This window comes from Bos indicus, chromosome 5 (genome assembly GCF_029378745.1).
Source record: "Bos indicus isolate NIAB-ARS_2022 breed Sahiwal x Tharparkar chromosome 5, NIAB-ARS_B.indTharparkar_mat_pri_1.0, whole genome shotgun sequence".
NCBI classification, from domain to species: Eukaryota; Metazoa; Chordata; class Mammalia; order Artiodactyla; family Bovidae; genus Bos; species Bos indicus.
In genome coordinates this window covers 24443189-24469108 of record NC_091764.1, presented here as the reverse complement: position 1 = coordinate 24469108, position 25920 = coordinate 24443189, and the positions used below count along the sequence as shown (strand labels likewise).

The following is a 25920-nucleotide window of genomic DNA, read 5'->3' as shown; positions in this document are numbered from 1 at the left end:
AGTCACTCAGTCGTGTCCAACTCTTTGTGACCCCATGAACTGCAGCACGCCAGGCCTCCCTGTCCATTACCAACTCCCAGAGTCTGCCCAAACCCATGTGCATTGAGTCGGTGATGCCATCCAACCATCTCATCCTCTGTCATCCCCTTCTCCTCCTGCCCTCAATCTTTCCCAGCATCAGGGTCTTTTCAAATGAGTCAACTCTTCGCATCAGGTGGCCAGAGTACTGGAGTTTCAGCTTCAACATCAGTCCTTCCAATGAATACCCAGGACTGATCTCCTTTAGGATGGACTGGTTGGATCTCCTTGCAGTCCAAGGGACTCTCAAGAGTTTTCTCCAACACCACAGTTCAAAAGCATCAATTCTTCGGTGCTCATTACATTTGTGTATATAAGTAGATACTCCACTGGTGACTTAAATCCAGGATTAAGGATGCCATCATCACATCTGTCTTTTGAGTCTTTGTTATCTTTAGAATTTTAAATTATTATGAAATATTGTGTATATATGTAGGCATGAAAACATATCTAGTATAACAATAGCCATTCAGTAAATATGGCATTGTTTATAATCTTGTTTCCCTTTCCTCTTGAATCCTTATCTCCACACTAGAGGTAAATACTCTCCTGAAATTTGTGTATATCATGCTCTTAACTTTTCTTAATAGCTTAGCTATATATCTTTGTTCTCCTAAAAATGCCATTTATTCTTCCTATTTCAACTTTACTTGAATAGAATCTCACAACAGGCAGTTTTATGTGGTTTGCTTTTTTTTTGTTTCTCAGTATTGTTGATGAAATTCATCTATATTGATTATTTTTAGCTCATTTTGTTTGTGGCTTATCTTTTCACTTTATTATTTTTTTTCATGAGCAGAAAATTTAAAACAGTGTAGTCGAATCTTTGTGGTTTATGTTTTTTGTGAACTACTTTTTATGACTTGAGATCAGAATGATATTCTTCCACTTTTGGCAGTTTTAATAATTGTTTTTTCTCCTTTAGATCTTTAATCTATCTGATACTGATTTTTTTGTATGCCTTGAGGTAGGGATCATTTTTTTTTTTCCTCCCAAGTGAAAAGACAGAGCATTTGCTTAGAAAATTTCAGATATTCCCATCTTTCTCAGAATTAAACTCAAAGTTCTTAAAATAGTCTAAATTACCCTATAGGACCTGGTCCTTTGAAATGTTTCTGATTTCATCTACTGTTGTCCCAGGCAACACTGGCCTCCTTGCTCTTCCTGAACACTCCCAAATGTTCCTGCTTTGGGGACTTTATATTAATACTTGCTGTTCCTTTCATCAACAGTCTTCAGACATCTACGTGGCTAGCTCCCATTCTTCCTAGATCTCTTCTCAAATGTTACCTTATCGTGGAGGCCTTCTGTAGCCACCCTAGCTAACATCATACACACATTCACATTTGAAATCTCTCTTCTCTGCTTTGGAGTAACTCACCTGAAAAACTCTCTGGGACTGGTGGAGTTGTTTCATATATGGGGAGTATTTTTAAATGTTGATTTAATTTTTGAATGATTTTAGGACTCTATGGGGTTTTCCGTTTCTTAAGTTAGTTTTGATAAATTTGTCCTCTTCATTAAAAAAATACATATATATATTTAGAAATCCTTGCCTTTTTTAGAACTTTTTATTTTATATTGGGGTAAGGCCAATTAACAATGTTATGATGGTTTCAGGTAAACAGTGAAGGGACTCAGCCATACATGTGTATGTATCCATTCTCCCCCAAACCCCCCTTCAATAAAAGATATGTTTTATTTCACTTTTTAAATAGTCAATATATGCACACAGTTCAAGCATTCAAGTTCAAAAAGCATATACGGTGAGAAATAAACCTTCATCCGTTCCTTCTAGCTACCTAGTTCCTGTCTCCTGCCATCAGTTTCTTGTAGATTTCTCTAGTTTCATGTTAATTCTCCCCAAAATATGTTATGCATATTTAACCATATATATATATATAGTTTTTATATAAATGGTGGAATACTATATATATATTACTCTGCACATTGCTTTTTTACTAACCAGATATGTTAGAGCTATTTCTGTAGCCATACATTGAGAGCTGCCATTCTATTACAGGTACCTAACACTGGAGAAGGCAATGGCACACCACTCCAGCACTCTTGCCTGGGAAATCCCAGGGACGGGAGCCTGGTGGGCTGCCGTCTGTGGGGTTGAGAAGAGTTGGACACGACTGAGCGACTTCACTTTCATATTTCACTTTCATGCACTGGAGAAGGAAATGGCAACCCACTCCAGTGTTCTTGCCTGGAGAATCCCAGGGACAGGAGCCTGTTGGGCTGCCGTCTGTGGGGTCGAGAAGAGTTGGACACGACTGATGTGACTTAGCAGCACCACTTAACTGGATGTCTATATTGTAATTTACTCAATCTCCTTCTGAAGGACATTGAAGTTGTTTTCAATTTTTGCAGTAGCCTTCTAGCCGGTGTCCCTTACCCATCTTTAATCAGTGCATCTCACAGCTATTAGATATTTCTTCTTTACTTTCCATCCTGACACTGTCTTGTCCCCTTTCAGAACCCTCCAGCAGCTCTCCCAGTATCCAACAATAGGGCTGAACTAATCAGCCTTGAAGTAGAGCCCTGCACCACATGGTCGCTGCCTACTTTTTCCATCCAGTCTTTCTGTTCCTGCAGAGACTCCCTAAACTGATGGCTTGAGGTTTTCCAAACGTACCTTTGGGGGCTTCCCGGGTGGCGCTAGTGGTAAAGAACCCATCTGCCAATGTAGGTGGAGGTAAGAGATGCGAGTTCCATCTATGGGTGGGGAATCCCCTGGAGGAGGGCATGGCAACCCACTCCAGTGTTCTTGCCTGGAGAATCCCATGGACAGAGGAGCCTGGCGGTCTACAGTCCATAGGGGTTGCCCAGAGTTGCACGTGACTTAGCATGCACCTCTATTTTTATGCTCAGGATTTTTCTTCTGCCTGTACTTCCCTTCCCCTCAGCCCTTTGAAGGAGAGGATCCCAATCCTCCTCCTTCTGGGCTGGTAAGGTCTAACTCTAATTCTTCTCTGGAGCAGCTGCACTTTCAGTATTTCAACTCATTCTCCCACTGGTACACTGTCTCAATAACCAGACGAGGTGTTTTCACTGTCTCCTCTAGACTCCATATTTCTTGTGGGGAGGAACTCTTCACTCGAAATAGGGCATACTAAAATGAAAAGATGTATCTTGATTTTCAAGTAGTTTCCAACATAAAGGTGAGCCAGACTTGCAAAATAAAAATACACAACACTATAGATGGTTGTTTAAGAGGAAGTGTAGTATTTGCTCAGTGGAATCAGAAGAAGAAAAACATGAGCACTTAAAAAAAAAAAAAAAAAAAAAAAAAAACACCTCAGACACAAAAAAAGAATTCGGATCCCTACCCCCAGGGCCTAGCACGGTGTCCCATAAGTGCATGTTGAATAAGACTAACGTGAAAGGAAGCATTAAAGGCATGCCTCAACATCTTGACCAAAATCCATCTTTCATCAGGTAAGTCAACAAATAGTGAAGATGCCACTCAGGTGGAATCAAGTTTAAGCAAGAGAGGGAGGCAGAGCCGAGGCACCTGGAGAGGGTCTCGGGAGGGCGGGGCGCGCAGGGGGCGCGGCAGAGACGGGAGAGGGGCGGAGACTCTTGCGTCCCTGCCCCGCCTCTCCCGCCCTCTCCACTCCGCGGCAGCAGCAGCGGCGGCGGCGCAGGGCGGCCGCGCGGGTGTTGGCAGCAGCTGCGGGAGCCCGCACCGCCCCCTGGCCGAGGCTCCCCTGGGCGAGCCCAAGCCCAAGCCGGAGCACGCCGGCAGCTCGCGGCGCGGCGGCACTGGACCCCGGGAAAGTTCCCGGCGCCAGCGCCGAGATGCCGGGCAGCGACACGGCGCTCACCGTGGACCGGACCTATTCCGACCCGGGCCGGCACCACCACTGCAAGAGAAGGGTGAGGGTCGCGGTCGTTGTGGCGGTGGGGGCGCCCTCCCAGGGGAGAGGTTGGGTGGGCGTGGGCTCCTGCTGGAACGACCTCGCCCTGCGCGTTTCGCCGGCTCCCTCCCTCCCTTCCCTGCGGCTCGGAGCCCGGACTTCCCTGCACCTTTCGGGCTGACAGGGATTGGAAGAGGGGCGTAGGAGCTCGGCCCGCGCGGTTCCGAGACCTCAAGTTCCCGTCCGGGGTGGGAGCAACGCCAAGCCCAGGCCCACCGCCGCTCGTCGGGTCCCGGCGCGCCTGGGTCTCCTCGACGACCGGCGCTCCGCTGCCCCTCTCCGCCAGGGAGCGCTCTCTGCGCGGGGCCAGACCCGAGGGGATCCCGCCGCGCGCGTCGTCGTGTCCCCGGAGTTCGGCCTCCCAGCTTCCTAAACTCAAGAGCAGCCGCCGCGCCTCCCGAGCCGTCGGGGCTTTCGGGTTCGGGGCTGTGCGCGGCCGGAGCGTAGACAGGCGGCAGACCCCGCTTCCCGGTTTCCCGCGGCCGCTCCTCCGGGCTCTGCCCCAGTGAAAAGTCAGTCTTGCGCGCTGCCTGTACAGTTTCTAGTCGTCAGGAGCAGGCGCCCTCTCCATTGTTTGCTGTGTAATTTGCTGTTGCTGATTTTGGCTGTGGGCGAAAATAGCTTTTCAGAGTGAGCAGCGGAGACGAACCATGTAGTGCTCGAACGGGGAGGGAGGCCTCAGCCTGCGCGCCGGTCCCTCAGGAGAGAGGAAGCCTCACCTGCCTCGGGGATAGCTTTGCTCTCAGGAATGTTTGATCGTCCAGGTTGAACACTTGGCTCTCCCGTTGACTGATTGAACTGCCGTTTAGAACTGCACCTCCTCCTCCTGGCATTTGTTCGGGCGAGGATTGCCTGAAGGTGTTGTTTGCGCTAACTGCTCTCTTGCACGATCTTAGTCGTTGACTGCCAGCCTCTCTGCTTAAAGTTCAGGAGGTAGGATCGTGCTCGCATCTGTTAATCAGTTTAACAAAATGATTTAATATTTTTCGGATTAAGTACATTTAGTGGAGTAATACTTATCTCCAGCATGCAGCCCGCTCTCCCTCCCCACAAAAGAATTCTCCCTCTCTTTTTCTGCACTTTCTTAAAAGTTCCATAACAGTTTGTAATGAAAATAACTAGAAACTGCATTTGAAAGAAAATATTGATAGTAAAAAATCTTTGGTTACCTAAAGTTAGACGTTTGTTGAGGGATGGCGGCTGACTAATATAACTGCAAAGGAAGATAAAGATCTTTTTCTGATGACTTTGTAATCGGGCATGTGTGGTCCATCGTGTTGTAGTTGACGGAAGACATTTCAGGTTTGAAAAAAGTGTGGAAGCTGGGTTTCTCTTGTCACAACTGTGATAATCTTCGTGTAAACAGCAGGATTAGTAATCTTTGAGGGAGGGATGGCTCATTGTGAACCCATTTAAGCAATTTGGCAAAAGCACATGGAACTTTCCAAAACTCAGCTCTTTTTAGCTTAACTACTGAGATGGAAAGTGGCAAAGCAGATGTGTAAGTCAGCGACAGACTTTATCTCTGCTGTATCTGCTGCTGTTCCATTTCCACACCCATCTTTCCTGTTAAAGTAGGGGAACCGTTTGTGAAGGGGGTTTCTTATGTTGTTTAAAATTCTGTTGACCCTGTTAAAGTACTACATGGAGACACCTGGTTTTTATATAGACCATATATTAAAACTGTATTAGACGTATATATACTGATTATTCTAAATTAGCTTATATAGGGCAAATGAAATCTGGTAAGGACTGGACAAAATCAAATTGAGGAAGGCTAGAACTTCAGTGGACAGTGATCACAAGTTCTACAGCAAAGACCTTTACTCAGATGGGGCTGATATAATTTTCATCTGTCCTGAAGGCTGCCATAAGGCTGCTATAATGAAGGCCAGGCGGAAGCAATTTTCCCACGCAGAAAGCATCCCATTAGATGATTTTAACTACTGTTTCATGGTACTCATTTGAATGTAGCTATAAAAACTTATTTTCTTTACACTCAGAAAGTATGTGATGCTGAGGGTAGCCTCAAGGAACACTGATACTTAATTTCTTTATATCACTTTTGCCTTGACAAATCATCTAGTATAGGATTCGTTTATTTATTTTTCGATGGGAGTGTAGTTGCTTTACAGTGTTGTGTTAGTTTCTGCTGTACAGCAAAGAGAATTGACTGTATGTTTACCTATATCCCTTCTCTTTTGGATTTCCTTCCCATTTAGGTCATCAGAGAGCATTGAGTAGAGTTCCCTGTGCCATACAGTAAGGTTCTAACATAGGATTTAAAAAGAACCTTTTTGTGGACTTATTTGGTAAATTAGCTCCCCTAAAAACATTATAATGAGAAATGGAGGTGTGTGTGAGGAGTTGGTTAACCTTTCAGAGATAAGAAGTTTCCCCCTGGGGGGTTAAGACTCAGTGAGATCAAGTTCTTGTTTACCGAATGGTCACTTTCTGTGTTCAAAATTGATACCCTGTTGAGAGAGCAGGGAAAATAGACATCCTGCTTGCTGAGCTTGTTTAAGCCTTTGAGACTAGAATAATAATGAGGCAGTGTACTATTTTAACAGTGCACAAGTCTATTTTTACAGCCAGGTGGATTAACCTAAATTCCTCCCCCCCACCCCCCTTGGTGAAAATGTAATGTAACTGATGAATTCTGTGATTGCCTCTAAGCTGACAAGTCAGGGTCATTCACATTTTTAAATTTCATCTGGGTAAAACTCAGAAATGGTACATGTTAAAACTCACTGCACATTATATCCCCTTATTTTAAAAGAAAGAGTGTACATAATTAGAATCTTACTTTTTTTTCCCATGCCCTAGATAGTTAAAGCCTATTATCTATTTAAGAATATAGGGAGTCCGCTTTCTATACAGTTACTGGTTTTTATTAATTATGTCTGAATCAAATTTTTGTCAGTTCTAATTTTGAGTGTCCTAAAATGCCATCTTCAGCCACTAGGGTCTAGGGCCGAACAGCTGTGGCTCTGGAAGCAGAAGACTTGGATCATAGCTGGCTCTTCACACTTCCCAACGGGGTGACTGCTGGGCAGGCTCTAACCTTTCCAAGCCTCCAGTTGCCCATGTATAAAAGGTGGTAATAATCCCCACTTTGGGGAGTGATTGTGAGTCTTCAGTAAGAGAATTTGTAAAAAGAGTGGTTGTATATACTCAGTAGTAGCTGTTTTTCTCCATGTGTGAGGTAAATAATTTTTTTCCTTATGCTGTTGGTCCACTGATCAGAGCTGCTGGTTGTCTGGAGTGCCTGCCTCCCCCCATCTCTAGTCTGTCAGCCATGCCCCTGGAGGTCTGACATTTCTCTGGATTCCTTTCCTTCTTCCTGTGTTCCCCAGACATCCCACCTTAGTTTAGCCACTTACGACCTCAGGAGGAGATAGCTGGTGCCTTAGCTTCCTCATTACTCTCGGACATCATCAACTTCTATTCCATCCTGCCTGCACAGACCAGACTGTTCGGTCTACAGAACCAGTTTCATGCGGCTAGCCCGCAGAGGACAGATCCTGGGCTAGTTAGGGCTGCTTACTAAGCACTCGACCTTGGACCTAATAGTTATCCTAGGCCTTAGTTTCCTCTTCCACACCGTTGAGGTGTTGTGAGTAATAAATGAGTCATGTCTATAAAATGTCAGCTACACAGTAAGACTCAATAGATGGTGGCCAGTTTTTGTTATTGCTATGTAAGACATGAGTTTGAGCAAGCTCCAGGAGTTGGTGATGGGCAGGGAAGCCTGGCGTGCTGCAGTCCATGGGATTGCAAAGAGTCGGATGTGACTGAGCGACTGAACTGAAACACATATTCATAAGCTTGAGAATGGAAAGACTGCTGATTTTGTGAATAATATGGAGACTTTTCTTGGATTTTTAGCATGTGGTACCTTCCTCCATTGCACATTCCTCATCAATTGATTGCTTACATGTTTATGAACTACAGACGCTGGCGCTGGGAGAGCAAGAGGCTTCATTCAGCAAATGTTTCGGAGCACCTTCTCTGTGCTCACTGCTGTTCCATGCATCAGCAAGGTATGGGTGATGAAACAGCCTGGCCTCTCTGGAAATTTAGTATCTAGTGAATGTATCTTTTTTATCCCTGTAGCCCCAGGAAATACCCTTCTCTTTTGTAGGAGGAAGTGATGATAGTAAGTACGAGTCTCTAGTGTCTGAAGTAAAACCTGTGTCGGGTATGGCTGCCACCTGTAGTACATCTTTAAACCTTCTGAGGTTTGGAAATAGATCCAGAACTGCATGATGAGTAGTGGCCAGAGGCAGTCAGGGAGAGGAAGATGTCAGAGCCCTTCTCACTTATGGAAGTGATTGGGCAGTGATGTAATAAGTTGATGATTGCATGCTTACTTCCTGAACAGGAACCAGAGTGAGTGGAAACAGACTTCTTCTGTAGGTGAGACGCTGACCTGGTGAAGGGGTAACTTGAGTGAGTGGTCTGTGAGTACAATTGTTAATCAGTGATTTGTTTTCTTCTAAAGAGTTAATTAAAGGGACAGTCAGTAGATGAATGTGTGAGTTGGAACTGTCTTCAGTGTAGCATGAATGGATTGATGTGTGTTTTTTTGAGCCATGCTTTGCTGTGGGCTCACTGGTTCTCCCTTTAGAGGAAAATGAATCGCCAGCCTCCAACAACACGCCCGCTTGTCACATCCGCTGTGGAACACCAAGACAGCTGCTACCCAGTTGGATCACAGGATGTGTTTGCTTCAGACCCACTGCCTAAATTTCCAGGTCTGCCGTTAAGGTCAGAAATGAGCCTCGTGCTTCTGGGTGGAAATTGCCCAGGTCTTGACTTAGGAGAGGCTGCTAAGTCAAGCCCAGCTTGACTTTGTTTCAGCCCTGCTGTTTCTTTGTTTAATTGTGTTTTAAGTGGAGCGTGGTGATGGGGGGAGTGGTGAGAGAGAAGAGAACCATGAATCACTGTACTGTGAATCAGAGTGAGGACTTCACATTCCTCAGAAAAGGAACATGGGGATATATGATCTATGCATAATCCAGCTGCTTCCACTGACTTGGGAGAGGGCGATGCTGCTTGAAGGAGAATGTAGTGTCTGTGTCGATTATTCCTCTGTAAGAAGGCACAAAGAATGTAAATAAAGAGAAGAATGCAGCGACAGTGATAATAGCCAATAGCTACCAGTTCCTCACTATATACCAGGTGCCAATATTAAACAATTCAAATGCACTCCTTAATCCTCACAATATCCTATTTATACTTATGTTTTACAGTTGGGGGAGTTAAGGCCCAGGTGGGTTAAGTGATTTGTCCGAGGCCTGTGGCTGTTGGGAAATAGTGGCGCTAGGGTTTGATGAATCCAGATCTAATTCCAGATCTTGCATTTTAGCCACTTCCCAATCTTCTGCCTCTGAGCTGAGTGCAGAAGAAAGTTCTGTCTTAAGAAACCTGTTCAGTGCTTGGGGATGAAGGTGCTCTGCTGGGGGCCCGCCAAACTGCACATTGCTGGTGCTCTGCAGGAGGTTGTTCCCAGTAAGCATTCGGTGGGTGAACAATTTAGAGTGATCATTTACAAACTTTTTATAATGCCTAGGGTGTAAGAATTTTGACAGTAGTTGGGGACATCTTCAAGGCTGTTGAATAAGCTTACAACTTAAAGACATTGTTAAAGAATCATATTCTTCCTGATGTGTTTTCTCTGGAGGATGAGCAGTGGAAAGACAAAACAAGGGTGGTTTCTTCATGTTATAGTTGAGTCACCTTCTGGCCTCATAGGATCTCTCTGTAGGACTCAAGCTTCACTGGGCAGGCATATCCTTCTAACCCTTAAGGCAGAGGTTGGAAAGTTAGACTTAAAGATTTCACTGTGTTAGAACTGGAAGAGAATTCAGACATTAACTCCACATCATTCTATTGATACTTTGCAAAAATAAAACCAAATAGACTGTAACCAGATAGAATGAATACAAACTGATTAAGGACTAAGCATTATACCAGCTCCTGTCTTAGAAGAGAATTTCTTAAAAGAAAGCCACTTAAAACACTTTTTAAAGTAAAGTGAAGTCACTCAGTTGTGTCCGACTCTCTGCGACCCCATGGACTGTAGCCTACCAGGCTCCTCCGTCCATCCATGGGATTTTCCAGGCAAGAGTACTGGAGTAGGTTGCCATTTCCTTCTCCAGGGGTATCTTCCTGACCCAGGGATCAAACCCAGGACTCCCACATTGTAGGCAGACGCTTTTACTGTCTGAGCCACCAGGGAAGTCCTTAAAACACTTTTAATACCATACTAATTGCTAAATTATGTGATAAACATCTCAAAATTGAACTTGATGAAAGTTTTAATTATTTTCAGTAGAGAATTAATTGATGAACAGATTTAAAATTTTGTGATTTTTGGGTGAAAAAAGTGAATTAAATAATTTAATGTTAGGCCATTATGCTTCTGACTTTATTTCCAGATTTCTGGTGGGGTTGGAGTAAATAGGAGGGGTAACAATTCATATATTAAACTACTTAGCTGTATTGGATCTGCTGCGACTGTTTTAAAATTATCTTTTCTGGGGCTTCCCATGTGGTTCAGTGGTTAAGACTCTGCCTTCCATTGCAGGGGCACAGGTTCAATCTCTGGTCAGGAAACTAACCCCACATGCTGTGGGGTGTGACTAAGATTTTAAAAAAAGTCTTTTCTGAGGTCCCTTTTATGGTCTTTTTTTTTTTTTTTCCAAAATCAAGTTTTGTGATGTGAGTTCATCTTTGTCTTGACCTCCTACCTGTTGGGAAAGGGTATTGGGGAAAAAGCACGTACCAGATGCAAAAGTCATGGAATACATCATGTACAGATTTAACTTAGAATTTCAGCCTCAGTCTTTTGTCACCTCTGAAGCTCTCCGGTCCCGTGAGTCTCTTTGGAGAGCATCTTCCAGCACCCTTTGTCTTTGGCATATATAATTTCCATACAACACAGCCCCTAAACACAAACCAGCAACATCATCAGCTTCTTAGCCTAAGAAACAGTCATGCACTGGCACCCTGGGGGAAGGCAGGGGTGGGGTCTGTCACCTTCTGGGAGCTGGCACGTCCGTCCAGAGGGGCACATCTCCCTCTGTGAAAGTGTGTATGCTTCCTGCCTCATGTGCTGACCTGAGAGCTCAACCTAGGTGTGGCTTTATTGTATAGTATGTTTCTGCCCTTTCCCTGATGGCTCAGATGGTAAAGAGTCTGCCTGCAATGCAGGAGACCCAGTTTCAGTCCCTGGTTGGGAAGATCCCTTGGAAAAGAAAATGGCAACCCACGCCAGTACTCTTGCCTGGAAAACCCCATGGACAGAGGAGCCCAGTGGGCTACAGTTCATGGGGTCACAGAGTCGGGCACACCCGAGCAGCTTTCACTTTCATATCTGTGGTCTCATGTTTCTGTGCACATGTTCCACAGGCACCTCAAAGTCTGTGTGTCAAACTTAATTTGTTCTCTCACAACCCCCCCAATTCCTGATGAATACTTTTCCCATACAGTCAATCCCCAAACTGGATGCTGGGGAAGCCCACTCAATCAGCCCCCTTACCCACCACATCCAATGGTTTGCTTCCTAAATTTTCTCAACCACCTTTTCCTCTTCATCCCCAACACCACTCCCTCAATTTGCTTCCAGATTTGAGGGTTGGAGTGAAGGGTTCAGAGTCTGGAGTCACCCTGAAATGTCGCTCCTCCCCCGCCTGCTTGTGTGAGTGACCGTGAGAAGTGGGGTTGGCAGACCCAGCACAGTGTGGGTTGTTCTGACACTGAGTCATCCTCTGTCTACTGCAGAGTTCCCCAAACCTCACTCATTCCCACACCTCCTACGCAGACCACCAGCACCTTTATTTATTTAGTATTTCTAAATCAGTTTGGGCTTCCCTGGTACCTCAGTGGTAAAGAGTCCACCTGCCAGTGCTGGAGATGCAGGTTTGATCCCTGGGTCTGGAAGATCCCCTGGAGAAGGAAGTGGCAGCCCACTCCAATATTCTTGCCTGGAGAATCCCAAGGACAGAGGAGCCTGGGGATCTACAGTTCATGGGGTCGCAAAGAGTCAGACGCAACTGAGCAACTGAAAAAACAACAGCAGTGTTAACTGCTCTAGGAGAATATCATCTGGCCTCTGCACCAGGTGAAAAAGGGGATGAGCGAGCGTGGGAGCTTGGTAAAGGGGCTGTTAGCACAGAACCCAGACGTGCTCCCAGCCTCAAGCAGCTGCGTTGGGTTGAGGATTGTTTTCAAGGGACTAACTCACTCTCTCTGATTCTGTGTGTATTTAATGCTTTCAGTTTTGCCCACCTAAAATGATTCAGAATCATTTAGGAAAACACCAGTCTTGATGTGTTAACTCTCTTCCTTTATGAAACAGTTAAGACCTTTGGTCTTGAAAATGCTAAGAGATTTTTCTTCTTCTCATGGATTGCAAAAATTTAAATAATTGAATGTTTGGGATGAACAAAAGCACACTCTGGTGAGTTGAGGGCAGCCTTGTTGGGATAGGAATGTTTGGGAAATTGAGAGTTGTGTTCCAGGCTGTCTTTCTAGTCTTCTGATGACCTGAGAAAAACTGAGACAATGGAGGGCATGGGGCTAAAGAGTGGAACATCCAGAAGATGCAGATTCTTTGGGAATTTCAGGCAGGGACAGAAACATGGGTGGAGAAGAAATTTAAGCTCTGTGTTTTTCTGAAGTAAAGTTGAATCTAATTAAGCTGTATCTGTAAGCTTGTTGTAAGGAAATTAAATGATGCCTTGAGCTTTTCTTAATTAAATTAAATGATGCCTTGAGCAGCCTTTCTCAGAAATTTTGAGGTAAGCACTTGTCCAGAAATAAAGTCTGTCCCTTCGCAAAAGCTATACTTCGTCACCTGGATATATTTACTCCTGTGTGTGCAACTGTGTGTTAGGACCAAAATTCTCTCTTTTTTTTTTTTTTTTTTTCTGTCTTTTGTAAAGATTTTGTGATAATCCAGAAGACTTGGGACTCGACTTCAGATAGTCAGTAATATACTATTTTAATCTCACTAATTGGAACAGGTGGCCTCTATTTGGGACTGAACACTAGTTGGCATAGATATTAATTTATCTGAAAATATAAGGTCCATTCAGTAAGAGCTGTTCAGGCTGTGTGTTGGCATCAGGGATGGTGCTTAAAAGCTTCAGCCATTAAGAGCTCAGAACACAGGAAGGTTGTAGAAATGTAGCGGAATAGTTTCCTGCTTTGACTCCATCCTTAAATGTTGGATGAAGAACCAGTAAAGGAACATGGTTAAGGGAAGCGTGTCCAGGTGCTTGAGACATCTGCTTGTAAATGTTTCTCCAAGCGAGGACAATGTGTCGAGTATATCCTCTGACTCCAGTACGCAAGATGGCATGTTTCAAGAGGACTTCATGCTGTCCTCATGGTTCTGGAGGTCTTAGCACGTATGCGGTGAAGGGGTGTGCCTGGGTGATGCAGCTTACTGGAAGTGCTCAAGTTGAGATGCCCTAAGACATCTCTCATGAAATCACACATGGTCTCCAGATCCTGAACTTCTCCAGCTGGACCCCTGCTTGGTTTTTATAGTAACTGTGTGCTTCACTGAATGTCTTGTCAAGATTTTGCTTTAAATCCTTCAGCAGGACAGAAGCCCAGCCTGTCACCCGAGCCTCTTCATCTGACCTTTGTCTTTTATGCCCTTTTGGCCCTTGAGCCCTGGTCTCCGTTCTTTGTGGGCTCCCCTGCCTCCCCTCTCTGCCTGTGGGCACTTGCTCCCTCTTCTCACATGGGGATAGTTACATCCTTTTTATCCAGACATGGAGCGTGGTACATACTTGGGACGTGTAAATACTGACCAAATAAGTGAATGTGGGTATGCTGTGAAATTGCTCTGTGGGACTTGAGAAGCTGGAAAACATATTCTACTCTTGATCTTTATCAATGCAGATTAATCAATCTTGTTATAATTGCTATACAGGATTCCAGTCTATGGGTATTCCATAATTTATTTAACCATTTCCTTATTACAGGAAACATGTATTGCTTTCAGTCTTTAATTACTATAGGCACCTCACTCACCACACTGGGGCATGCTTCTTTTTGCACATGTGAAGAATATATGAAAGTCACTCAGTCGTGACCGACTCTTTGCAGCCCCATGGACTGTATAGTCCATGGAATTCTCTAGGCCAGAATACTGGAGTGAGTAGCCTTTCTCTTCTCCAGGGGATCTTCCCAACCCAGGGATCAAACCCAGGTCTCCTGCATTGCAGGCGGATCCTTTATCAGCTGAGCCACAAGGGAAGCCCAAGAATACTGGAGTGGGTAGCCTGTCCCTTCTCCAGCGGCTCTTCCATTTGAAAGCTAAATTCTTAAACGTGGGTTTGCTCATCAAAGGGTATGTGCCTTTTAAGTTATGGTATTGTGAAATTGAACACTGTACCTGTGCAGACAGTAGGAGCTGAAGGTGCAGTAGAGAGTGAAACTGTTACAGTTTATGTAACCATCAATGTATGAACATGCCTCAGCTCACATCTTTCTGACACACAGTGTATTGCAAGGTTTTTTGATGCTTGCTAATCTGGTAGGTGAAAACTGGTACCTCATTTTAATTTATATTTTTCCTGATATGAATGAGATTACCTGTATTTTTTAATATTTTGAAATAATTTTAGATGCAGAGGAAGCTGCAGAAAGTAGTACAGAGGTGTCCATTTACCCTCTCCCGCCACCTAGATTTTCCCAATGGTTACATCTTATGTAATTATAGTGCAATATGTTAATCATATTTTTATACACTTAAAAACATTTCTCTTTATTGTGAATTACCTGTTTATATATTCTGCTCATTTATTGGGTTATTAATCTCAAATTGATTGGTAGGAGTTTTTACTTATTAAATATGCTGTTTTGCACATTTTTTTTTTCTGTTTGTCATTTTTGTCTGTTAATTTTCCACTGTCATGTAACAAATTACTGCAAATCCAGCAACTTAAAGTGACACCCATTTATCATCGCACAGTTTCCATGAGCCAAGAGTTCAGGCCCAGCTTACCTGTGTCTCTTCTCGTTTTAAGTTTCATCAGCCTAAAATGAAGGTGTCAGCCAGGATTACAGTCTTGTCTGAGGCTTGGAATCCTTTTCTAAGCTCATTTGTTGTTTCCCGAGTTAAGTTCTTTGCAGTTGTAGGACTGTGGCCCTCAGCCCTTGCAGGCTGCCTAGCTGCCTGCTGTTCCCTGCCACGTGGCCCTCTCTACAACACGGTAGTTTATTTCTTCAAGGCCAGCAGACGAGTGTCTCTGTCGCATCACCTCTAGAAACCTGATAGGCCAGGCCCACTCAGTGATTCCACCTTTTGATGAATTAAAGTCAGCTGATTAGAGACCTTAATTACATCTGCAACATTCTTTTACCCTTGACAAATAATGTAACCTAATCATGGAGGTAAAACCCCATCTTACTCACAAGTCACCACCCTTATGGCAGAAAGTGAAGAGGAACTAAAAAGCCTCTTGATGAAAATGAGAATGGAGAGTGAAAAAGTTGGCTTAAAGCTCAACATTCAGAAAACGAAGATCATGGCATCCAGTCCCATCACTTCATGGGAAATAGATGGGGAAACAGTGGAAACGGTGGCTGACTTTATTTTTTGGGGCTCCAAAATCACTGCAGATGGTGACTGCAGCCATGAAATTAAAAGACACTTACTCCTTGGAAGGAAAGTTATGACCAACCTAGATAGCATATTCAAAAGCAGAGACATTACTTTGCCAACAAAGGTCTGTCTAGTCAAGGCTGTGATTTTTCCTGTGGTCGTGTATGGGTGTGAGAGTTGGACTGTGAAGAAGGCTGAGTGCTGAAGAATTGATGCTTTTGAAGTGTGGTGTTGGAGAAGACTCTTGAGAGTCCCTTGGACTGCAAGGAGATCCAACCAGTCCATTCTGAAGGAGATCAGCCCTGGGATTTCTTTGGAGGGAATGATGCTGAAGCTGAAACTCCAGTACTTTGGCCACCTCATGTGAAGAGTTGACTCATTGGAAAAAACTCTGATGCTGGGAGGGATTGGGGGCAGAAGGAGAAGGGGACGACAGAGGATGAGATGGCTGGATGGCATCACTGACTCGATGGACGTGAGTCTGAGTGAACTCTGGGAGTTGGTGATGGACAGGGAGGCCTGGTGTGCTGCGATTCATGGGGTCGCAAAAAGTCGGACACGACTGAGCGACTGAACTGAACTGAATCATGGAGGTAAAACCCCATCTTACTCACAAGTCTTGTTTACACACAAGGAGAGCTTATCATATGAGGTATATACACCAGTGCGTAGGAGCCCTGGGGTCTCTCTTAGAATTCTGCCTTCCACACTGACTTAATAATACCTTGCATATATATAGATGTAGCATGTAGCAAACATGGAATATATACTAGCCAGACTTTGCCATGGATAAATTTAAAAATTTTAGCACTTATTAAAGGTTTGTGTCATTCTTAGAATGGCCTTTTAAATGACTCTTTAAAAAACCATAAACACCATGGTGTTTTACAATACATTTTATGATTTTTCTTTTTATATATTTTAATCTTTGATCCAGTTAGAATTTGATCCTCTTTAAGATGTCTGCACATAAATGCCATAGTTATTCCTGCACCATTTTTTGCAGTTACTTCTCTTTAAAAATACACTGCTGTCCATATGTATAGTTTCATCTTCATGAATTTCTTTCTCTGGTTGTAAATGTATTGAATCAAAGGTTATGCTTTTGGTTCATTTTTTCTGGAATGATATCCTTCCTCCCCTTCTCCTCCTCCTCCTCCCCGCAAAAATGAGCATTTTGAGAACTCTAGCTCATGTATTTTGAAACTTTCAACAGGCATATTTCCAGTATCACTGATGGTAAGGAAAGACCAAAAGGTAAAACAGAAGAGACGGTAAAGTTGTTCATTTAAAAATAAAAATTTGCTTTCAACCCTTTTGAACTAGATGTTACCTGTCAACAAGTTCTATTTAATGTAAAATCTTGGAGCAGGAAATGGCAACCCACTCCAAATATTCTTGCCTGGAGAATTCCATGGCCAGAGGAGCCTGGTGGGCTACGGTTCATGGGGTCACACAGAGTCAGACATGACTGATCAACTAACACTTTCACTTTCGTTTGTCCCTGTGTATGTTTGCAAAAGCTGTTACAGTATAAAGAATATGTGTTCTTGCTGCCTTAATCATTGTGGTCTACCATCTGAGCTCCAGAGGTGAAAGGACAGGAATAACTCTCAGCAGACTACTTTAAAGCTTAGGAAAAGCTTGGTCCTCTCCTTAGGAAACATCTGTAGCTCCCTTGTGCTATCCTCAGTACTAGGAATTTAAGTTGGTTTATGACTCACGTTAACATAATAAAACAAGATTTCATGTTTGTAGGTAATAAGGTGTTGCTGTATTTGGCTTAATTCCCCATATTTGTAAGTTACTCCTGTGGCTTGCTAAATATCACTAAATATTTAGTGGTGGTTGTATGCACCGAAGTTAATTACTGAGAGGTTCACATGGGTTACAGTGCGTGTGTCTGACACAGAGGGAAGTTGAAACTGTTTCTTGTACCCAGAAATTAACACTTAACATTTCATAGGCTGACCCATGAGTGTATTATAATAGTGAAACGAGTATGCTTTTATTACACGTGTTTTTCATTTGGGAAAGGCCGCTGTGCTTGTCGAAACCTCCTGACTTAAACAAATTATCAAGTGATCTTTCTTTTATAGAGCCAGCCAAAGTTTACCTCATGTGCTGAGCAATTTAGAGGTACTCGCTGATTTGGCATCATCTGTTGGATATGTGGGCACCCAAATTACAGTGATAGTCTCCTTTCATTCACGCAGCTCATTCATGTACTCTTACCACCATGGGAGCCGTGAGGGCTCTTATTTATACCAAATCTTTGTCTGTTTTAGTACCCAGACATGCTCCTACTGTTTGGGTAGGTGGGAGTGCATTAAATTCTGTTGAGAAACTTAACTAGCACTTTGGCAATTTAAAATGATTTTAAGTACTCAGGGCTCAAATTAGGCTCTATTTATAAAGAAAGAATTAAAAGGAGAGCTCTTCAGCTTTATGCTGTCTATTTATTTATTTATTTTTCACTGTGTAATTCCTTTATTTTCTGCGTATTTGTGCTTTACCAAGACTACAACCATAAAGAACACAATTCCAAGTACTGTACTTTTTAGTTTGGGGAGATCACAGTCTACAGACTCATTTACTTATATTAGACAAGATTAACCCATTCAACTTACTGCAGTTTTTAAATGCACATAAAATACAGAAATTGATGCAATTAAACAAAATCTTCAGGATCTTATTTCTTAAATTCTTAGATTGTAATTTTTTTCTGCAGCCTTAATTACCAGTCCCCATGATCACCAATGGTTATGGCTCAATTTACACCAATTTATCAACCTTTTATATCCTTAAAGATAACGTAAGTGAAATTACAATTTCTTATCAAAAGATTTAGGGTTTTCCAAATTTCAGATATTTGCTTCCCCTCCTCCCCCCACCTTAAGACATTTCAAATAAACTGAAAATAACCACATCTCACCTGCAACATTCCTTAGCAATCACTTGATGTATAAAATTTTAACTATGCCCCCAGTTATTTTAAGACACAAAAATGGCTGCCTACCAATCTGTCTTGTCACAAGTTAGAAATACTACATTTAAGAATTAACATGAGGGTTTCAAGTTTCCTCCAGTTTAGGCATTTATACCTTTGTGCTTGTCGCTTCAGGATGTTACCGTAACATTGATATTTGTATAACCCATGTTTATGTACCTTATATGTAATCATTTAACACACTAGTAATTAAATGTATGATGGAGCTTTGGGAATTTTAAAAGCAACGAAAATGTTCTTAGGTGTGTGTCAGCTTCATTTCCAGAGATACTTCTACTAAAGTGACGCTGAGAACTTGATACTTTAGTTGCATTTTGAATTCAAAAATCCCTCTGCACCATTAGGAGCCTACAACATAGCACCTTTTCTCATCTGCTTTAAGTAAAACGTTTGTCAAGAGTTTTACTTTGAAGAGTTAATTTTCTACAGCCTTGTATTTCTCATACATCTTTGGTAAAAGCTCCATTATACAATATGGCCAAAGCATGGAGGACCAATACTGCCCAATCATATACCATGATATCCCGTTCAATTTTCGTTTTCAGACACCCTCATAAACAAAACCCACTTCACCTTTTCCTGTAAACTGCATTTGCAGTCTGCATTTCTGAAATTCCCTAAGTTTTAATTCCTTGAGGATCTCTACAATTAATCCTTAAGGCTATATAAGAACCAGATGCTGCTACACTATTCTGTATCAAGCATTAACATTTGGTTCAAAGTATTATCATAGTGGTCTCAATAATCTAGTTACTGGTCCTAACCAGCTAAGCAAGTAATCTTGTTAAGATCTGGCTATCACCAGCAAGCACATTGCTTACACTTGAAGAAAAATAAGTTTACATTCATTGTCATCTGTAGGTTCTTCTTCTACATCCTACTACCCCTTTGTCATTCCTCAAGTCTACACATCATTCATTCATCACATTTCCTTCCTTAAAGGAGATAGTGTATTTTTGAACCAACAGGATATCTATTTGCATGAGTTAATCCAATAGAATACTTTTTATAAAACATCTTTTCCAGTGTTCTAATTAATGGAGATATGGATCACTCATTTACTAAAAAAAAAAAAAAAAGACATCTTCAGGTTGCTATAATGTGGAAACAGTTTTTTTTTTTTTCAACTAGGTAAAAGGTGCATATAATTTGAATTATTAAATGATTTATTAATGAACAAAATAACCATTCCAGTAATGTAAAGTCTACTGGTCTTAGATATTTGAAACATGGTAAAAGGATATATTCCAGTTTTGCCCAAAAGTCACTTAAAATATCTACAAATATTTCATCTGTGTATGTTATACACCATTATTGCTCCATTTTCTGGAAGAGTATGTTTTAAAAGTTAACAAAGAGGGAAAACACAGCAAAGTTGCTAACTTTGCAGTGAAAAAAAATCTGTGTCCTTGACAGGTTATATTTTCATAGTTTTATGCAGTGTAAGTTAGCTTTGCAATGGGGAACTTGAGTTTTATCCTTACTCATGCATGATGTATGTTTCAGAACTTAATAGCTGAAATTTCAAAGAACTTCTTACATTACCTGTTTAACATACTGATGTGGAACTGGAACATATTACAAGGATATTACTCATTATTTGCCACGTGGGCTAAGTTTACTATACTGGTTTTAGATATAAAAGGTCACATTTGAATTTACTAAGTTAAAGTCAGAACTCATAAGGCGGGGGAAAAGGCCTTAAATATAAAAGACAAATGGCAGTTTGATTAAGCAATAATTTTCAGTTTACTAGATGAAACAGACTTGCAACATAGTCTGCATGAATGCAAAATAAGCCATCTACAGCAAGTGATAAGGAAACTGGGCAAAAAGGAAAAAAGCATACATTGGAAAAGAAGATTCTCTCGAGATAAAAAAATCAAACCATTATTATAAAGGAATTTACCAAGAACTGCTATATTTCCCCCATCCCATTTGCTGGAAGTCAACAAGAGCATCTAGCACTTTGTGTTCATGTCAAAAAGTCAGATCAGAGCATCCTAACGCAAAGCAAAAAAAGAAAAGAAAGAAAATCCCTAACTCCCTCCCCCAAACCGCAGAACTGTAACTCCAGAGTTCAAATTCAAAAGAAGAGAAAGTGGCAATTGAAAGAGGTGATGGTGGCGATAATCCTATGAATGGGTTTTTGATTTCTCTCCTTTCTGGGGGATGGGTGGAGAATGCTCATTAGGATTTGTAGTTAGAGGTTGACCATGTGAGCCCCTCATAGAGTCCGTCCCCCGAGGTGGCACAGGAGGGCTGCACATACCAGTTCCTGTCCCGAATCCAGGTCAGGCCCAGTTTCTCCTGGATCTCGTGGGGTTTCATGGCATCGGGGAGGTCCTGCTTGTTGGCGAAGATGAGGATTATAGCGTCCCTCATCTCTGGTTTTGCTGAGCCTACCATTTCAACAGACATTTTTTGAAACTTTTCTTTGGGCAAATAAGAGAAGAATGAAATAGTCATATATTTATGTGGTTTCCTTTAAATTAATGTTGATGCCTTCTCAGCCTTCATTTTTAAAAATTATTTGTTGCACATTTGGGGTGATGTTAATGAGAGCTGATTTGTTTACTAAGAATAATACGTATACAGTTGAGAGAAAGATTAAATCTGTACACAAAGATTACTTTATGTTTTCTGATACTTTGGACATTTCAGAAATCACAGTTGCTTAGTTGGTACATGATTCCCCCCCTTTTGGCTGCCCTGGGTCTCAGGTGCAGCATGCAGGGTCTTTAGTTGTGACATGCAAACTCTTAGTGGCGGCGTGTGGGAGCTAGTTCCCTGTGCTGGTCTGTGCTAAGTTGTTTCAGTCGAGACCACTCTTTGTGATCCTATGGACTGTATGTAGCCCTCCAGGCTCCTCTGTCCATGGGATTCTCCAGGCAAGAATACCAGAGTGGTTGCTGCGCCCTCTTCCAGGGGATCTTCCTGACCCAGGGATTGAACCCACATCTCTTACATCTCCAGCGTTGGCAAGTGGGTTCTTTACCATTGGATAATTGTTCCTTAGTTTATTTAAACAGTAAGTTAAAATGAGGCTGGATGTTTTTCTAGGGCAGCTAGCTTATTAAACTCTCAGTGGATTTTAATTTTCTTAAGCCTACTGTGGTTGTTGATTTTAATTTAAGGTTGCAGTTAATGTCCTATGGAAGTAAATGCAGTGACATCAGATTCCAAAATGATAAGGTAACGAAATGGCCCATCAGAAACAGCAACTTACACCATTTTTTAAAATTAAACCAAATTCACGGAGGGGAGAATGTTCTGCATATGAGGAAAACCCATATCAAATCATTAACCAAATAGTTCTGGATAAATAGTAAATTTATTTTTGGTTACTAAATACTTCAGATATGGAAAAGACATTTTTTTAAAGTGTGGCACTCATAGACCTACCACGTAGATTTAACAGATGTTAATATTTTGCCATGCTTGTACCAGATTTTTTTCTTTTTTTTTTTTTTTTAAGAAATAAGTGGTTCCAGACACAGTACCTTGACATCTTCTCCCTTTCTACCTTCTCAGAGGTCTCCGTAACCTGAATTTGTTGTGTTTGATTCTTTTAATGGTTTTACACATGGGGAGGATCCGTAAGGACTGTCAGAGGCCCAGTTCTCCTTCTGGAAAATTAAAACCAACCAAACAAACAAAAAAAGAATCCGTCAGCAATTTATAATACTGTTTGTTGTATTAAATATTTATGTAAATGGCACCTCTTTTGTAACTGGCTATTTTTTCCCAACATGATGTTTATAAATTTATCCAGTTTCATTCCCATTTATACTGATGTACATTATTTCAGTATATGAATAAACCAGAGTGTGTATGTAGCCACTCTGCTAATGTTGGGCAGGCAGGCTGATTCTGAGAAGGTCTGTATACTCGTGGGAGGGTTTCTCTAGGAAAGATTCTTTGAAGTGACATTCCTGGGGCAGAGGAAAAAGAGTATCTTTAAGTTTACCATCTATTTTTAAGTAACTTTGTCAAATAATTGTACTTACAGGAGTGATTTTTTAAAGCCGTATTTTAATATTTGTCATAGAAAATGTTCATAGTGATGTTAGATTCCATGTGTATGTTGAATAGTATTTGTTTAGAATTTGTATGCATTTTAATTTTGCCTGAAAGCAAATAAGTGCAGTTATCCTCATTTTATGCATGAAGAACTGAGGCTCAAACAGGGGAAAATGACTCTAGCATGATTATACCAGTAAAAAGTGGAAAGGCTCGAACTTGAATCCGTATTGGTCAGCTTTCCCGAGCCTTTGCCTCTAACCAATGGGGAGAACGGCCACAATCCCTGGAATTGTAGTGACACAGAAATTCAAATACAGACCCTGGCAGCCTGGTGGCTAAGATGGTAAAGAATCTGCCTGCAATGCAGGAGACCCCGGTTCTGTCCCTGAGTCAGAAGATCCCTGGAGAAGGGAATGGCTACTCACTCTAGTATTCTTGGGCTACCTTGGTGGCTCAGACGGTGAAGAATCCCCCACAGTGCGGGAGACCTGGGTTCGATCCCTAGGTTGGGAAGATCCCCTGGAGGAGGGCATGGCAACCCATAGCAGTATTCTTGCCTGGAGAATCTCCGTGCACAGAGGAACCTGAGTTGGACACGACTGAGCAACTAAGCAATGGCACCCCACTCCAGTACTCTTGCCTGGAGAATCCCATGGACGGAGGAGCCTGGTAGGCTGCAGTCCGTGGGGTCACTAAGAGTCGGACATGACTGAGCAACGTCACTTTCACTTTTCACTTTCATGCATTGGAGAAGGAAATGGCAACCCACTCCAGTGTTCTTGCCTGGAGAATCCCAGGGACAGAGGAGCCTGGTGGGCTGCCGTCTATGGGATCGCACAGAATCGGACACGACTGAAGCGACTTAGCAGCAGAGCAACTAAGCATGCACACACACAACCTCTGGACAAGTAGAACAGTGGGAGCTCTATTTCTCTTCCACTGGCTTTTTGGTATTTTCATAGCTTTTCTAAAACAAACATGTTTTGCAATTAAATCTAGCTAAGTGACGAGCAGCCTTAGTCCTGGAAAGGAGACAATAAACCACATTAGTGCTGTAACTTTCTCATTTACTCTTTGTTTTGCCCCAGGTCTGGGGAAGCGTCAGTGGTCAAGACTCAGGACCACAGTGATGGAAACCAATAGCCACGCTGTACTGCAGGTCCCAAGCTGTACACCCGAGAGCATGGATCTAGATTTCCCTGGCTTGCTTCTCAGGCAGGCACAAGTTGAAGCAGGATGGGTTCTAACTTGAGATCTTGGTAGAAAATGTAAGGAGTGGCTGCGTTATTCCAGAGGCCCCCTCATCGTCCTGAGTGCTGCTTTGTGTACCTACCTGGCGCTGTGCTGGCCCCTATGGCCAGTCAGACGTGGGCACTGCCTTGGAGGAGCTCAGGTCAGCAGTTTTGCAGATAGAAAATGGCAGTGCTCCAGGGAGCCCTGGCCTCATGTGGGCCTTTCTGAAAAGAATTGACCGAGAGTCTACCCTGAGATGCTGTAGGCGGGATGAAGTGTCTACTGCTAAGGCTTTCTAGCTCACCTTCCTTCATATTCATACTCTCCTGCCCAGGTATTTCCTGATAGATGTTTGTAGGGAGAGGACAGGGAGGACAAAAAGTAGTACCCATTTTTGAGCTTTTGGTTCACCTCTGATTAGCCCCCCATTTTTTTATTTATATGTATGGCTGTGCCAGCCCTTCGTTGCTGCACGCAGGCTTCTCTTCGAGGTGAGCAGGGACTGCTCTGTAGCTGTGGTGCTCAAGTTCGTCAGTGCAGTAGTTTCTCTTGTTGCAGAGCATAGGCTGCAGGCATGTGGGCTTCCCTAGTTGTGGTGCTTGGGCTCCGTAGTTAAGGCTCGTGGGCTCTAGAACACAGGCTCAGTAGTTGTGGCACATGGGCCTAGTTTTCCCCCGTCCTGTGGGATATTCCTGGACCAGGGATCAAACCTGTGTCCCCTGTACTGGCAGGAGGATTCTTTCCCACTGAGCCCCGAGGGAAGGCCCTGGTTAGCCCTTTGATGGTGTATTTTGTGTATGAGTGTATGTGTGTATATGCATTTTTATATCCTCCTGCAAAGGAAATACTAAACCCTGGCCATCACAGATAGGTCCTTTGATTTGATTCAGATGTAAGAAGGATGCTACAGAAAAGGGAGGAACAGAGATGTTCATTGTCATAGCAACCAGCAGGTTTTTATAGTGGAACACTGCCTTCGTAACCCAAACCCAGCACCTTTTTTCTAACTACAGAAAACAGACTGACGCAAACTCAAGAAATTATAGTACCATCTCTCAGTGAGGTTTTGTTTGCTTTTTGAAAATAGTCTTGCAATGATTTTGGTTCCTTTGTAGAATTTCCGAGATGAAAGGCACCCTTAAATGCCTTAGAATTTTATGAAGTCAGTACTTAACGATTTTCCCATTATTATAATGTGTCACCCCCATTTCCAACCCTACTCCCACCCCAGTCAAATCCACATGGCCAGGACTTATACAAAGGATTAGCTGAGGTTGAATTTGGAGTTGGGGAGACATTATGCATTCTTTCACAGGCTCCTCCCTGGTGAAGAGTATTCCCTCTCCCTTCTCTTGAATGCATTTGCTGTCTGACCTTGAGCGGTCTTTTTGTGCTTGGGTCTTCACCATCCATCGCTCTCTAGATTCAGCAGACTCTGAGATGCTTAGAATATCTCACTCCTGCCAGTTACTCTGTAGGCAAGTTCAGAGTCCACCTTTGCTGTGAGAATTCCTGGAGGATTGAACCCTTGTGGCTTTCTTTCAGGAGCTCTGGTGAGTTTCCTGGACCTGGGGTTCCAGAGTCCTTGGGAGAAAAGATGGGGGTTAACTTGGGAGAATAACGGCCTCCTTGAGTGGCCAGGCAGAGTTTTCCATTGATTAGCACTTTGGGAGAAGGCAGAAAAGTAGGCTACCCTTTACTTTCCAATCTTCGTGGTCTGAGGTGTTCCCTTCCCCCAGGACCACACCTTGAGATTGAGAGCTTTGATGGACAGCAGCCCTGATACGCAGTGCATCCAGCTGGGTGGTACCTACATCTCAACACATGCTGGGGAAGAGGAGTCACTCAGGCATCTTGGCACAGCACTGATTGAAGAATAAGCTCCCTGTAGCCCCTGAGGGGCTTCTTCCAACCCCCTCCCACCCAGTGTCTCCTCCCTGTCCCTTTTCACCAGCTCAGCAGCATCTTATATGGGAGATGTCAGGCCAACTTCCTTGCAGAAGCGGCACAGGTAAGAG

At 42.9% G+C, this 25920-nt stretch overlaps 1 protein-coding gene across 15 annotated transcripts in view; it reads left to right on the top strand.

Annotated features, from left to right (window-relative positions):
* The window catches only part of TMCC3 (transmembrane and coiled-coil domain family 3), a 295072-nt gene that overhangs the window by 220627 nt on the left and 48525 nt on the right, over positions 1-25920 (top strand). Inside the window, exon 1 of one of the 15 annotated variants that reach the window (XM_019960358.2) lies at positions 851-3963. The exons of 12 other annotated variants lie outside the window; for them this stretch is intronic. In XM_019960358.2, coding sequence (XP_019815917.2) covers positions 3886-3963 — 78 coding nt within the window. In that variant the 5' untranslated portion in view covers positions 851-3885. 2 more of the 15 variants (XM_070788950.1, XM_070788966.1) reach the window with 2 other exon arrangements.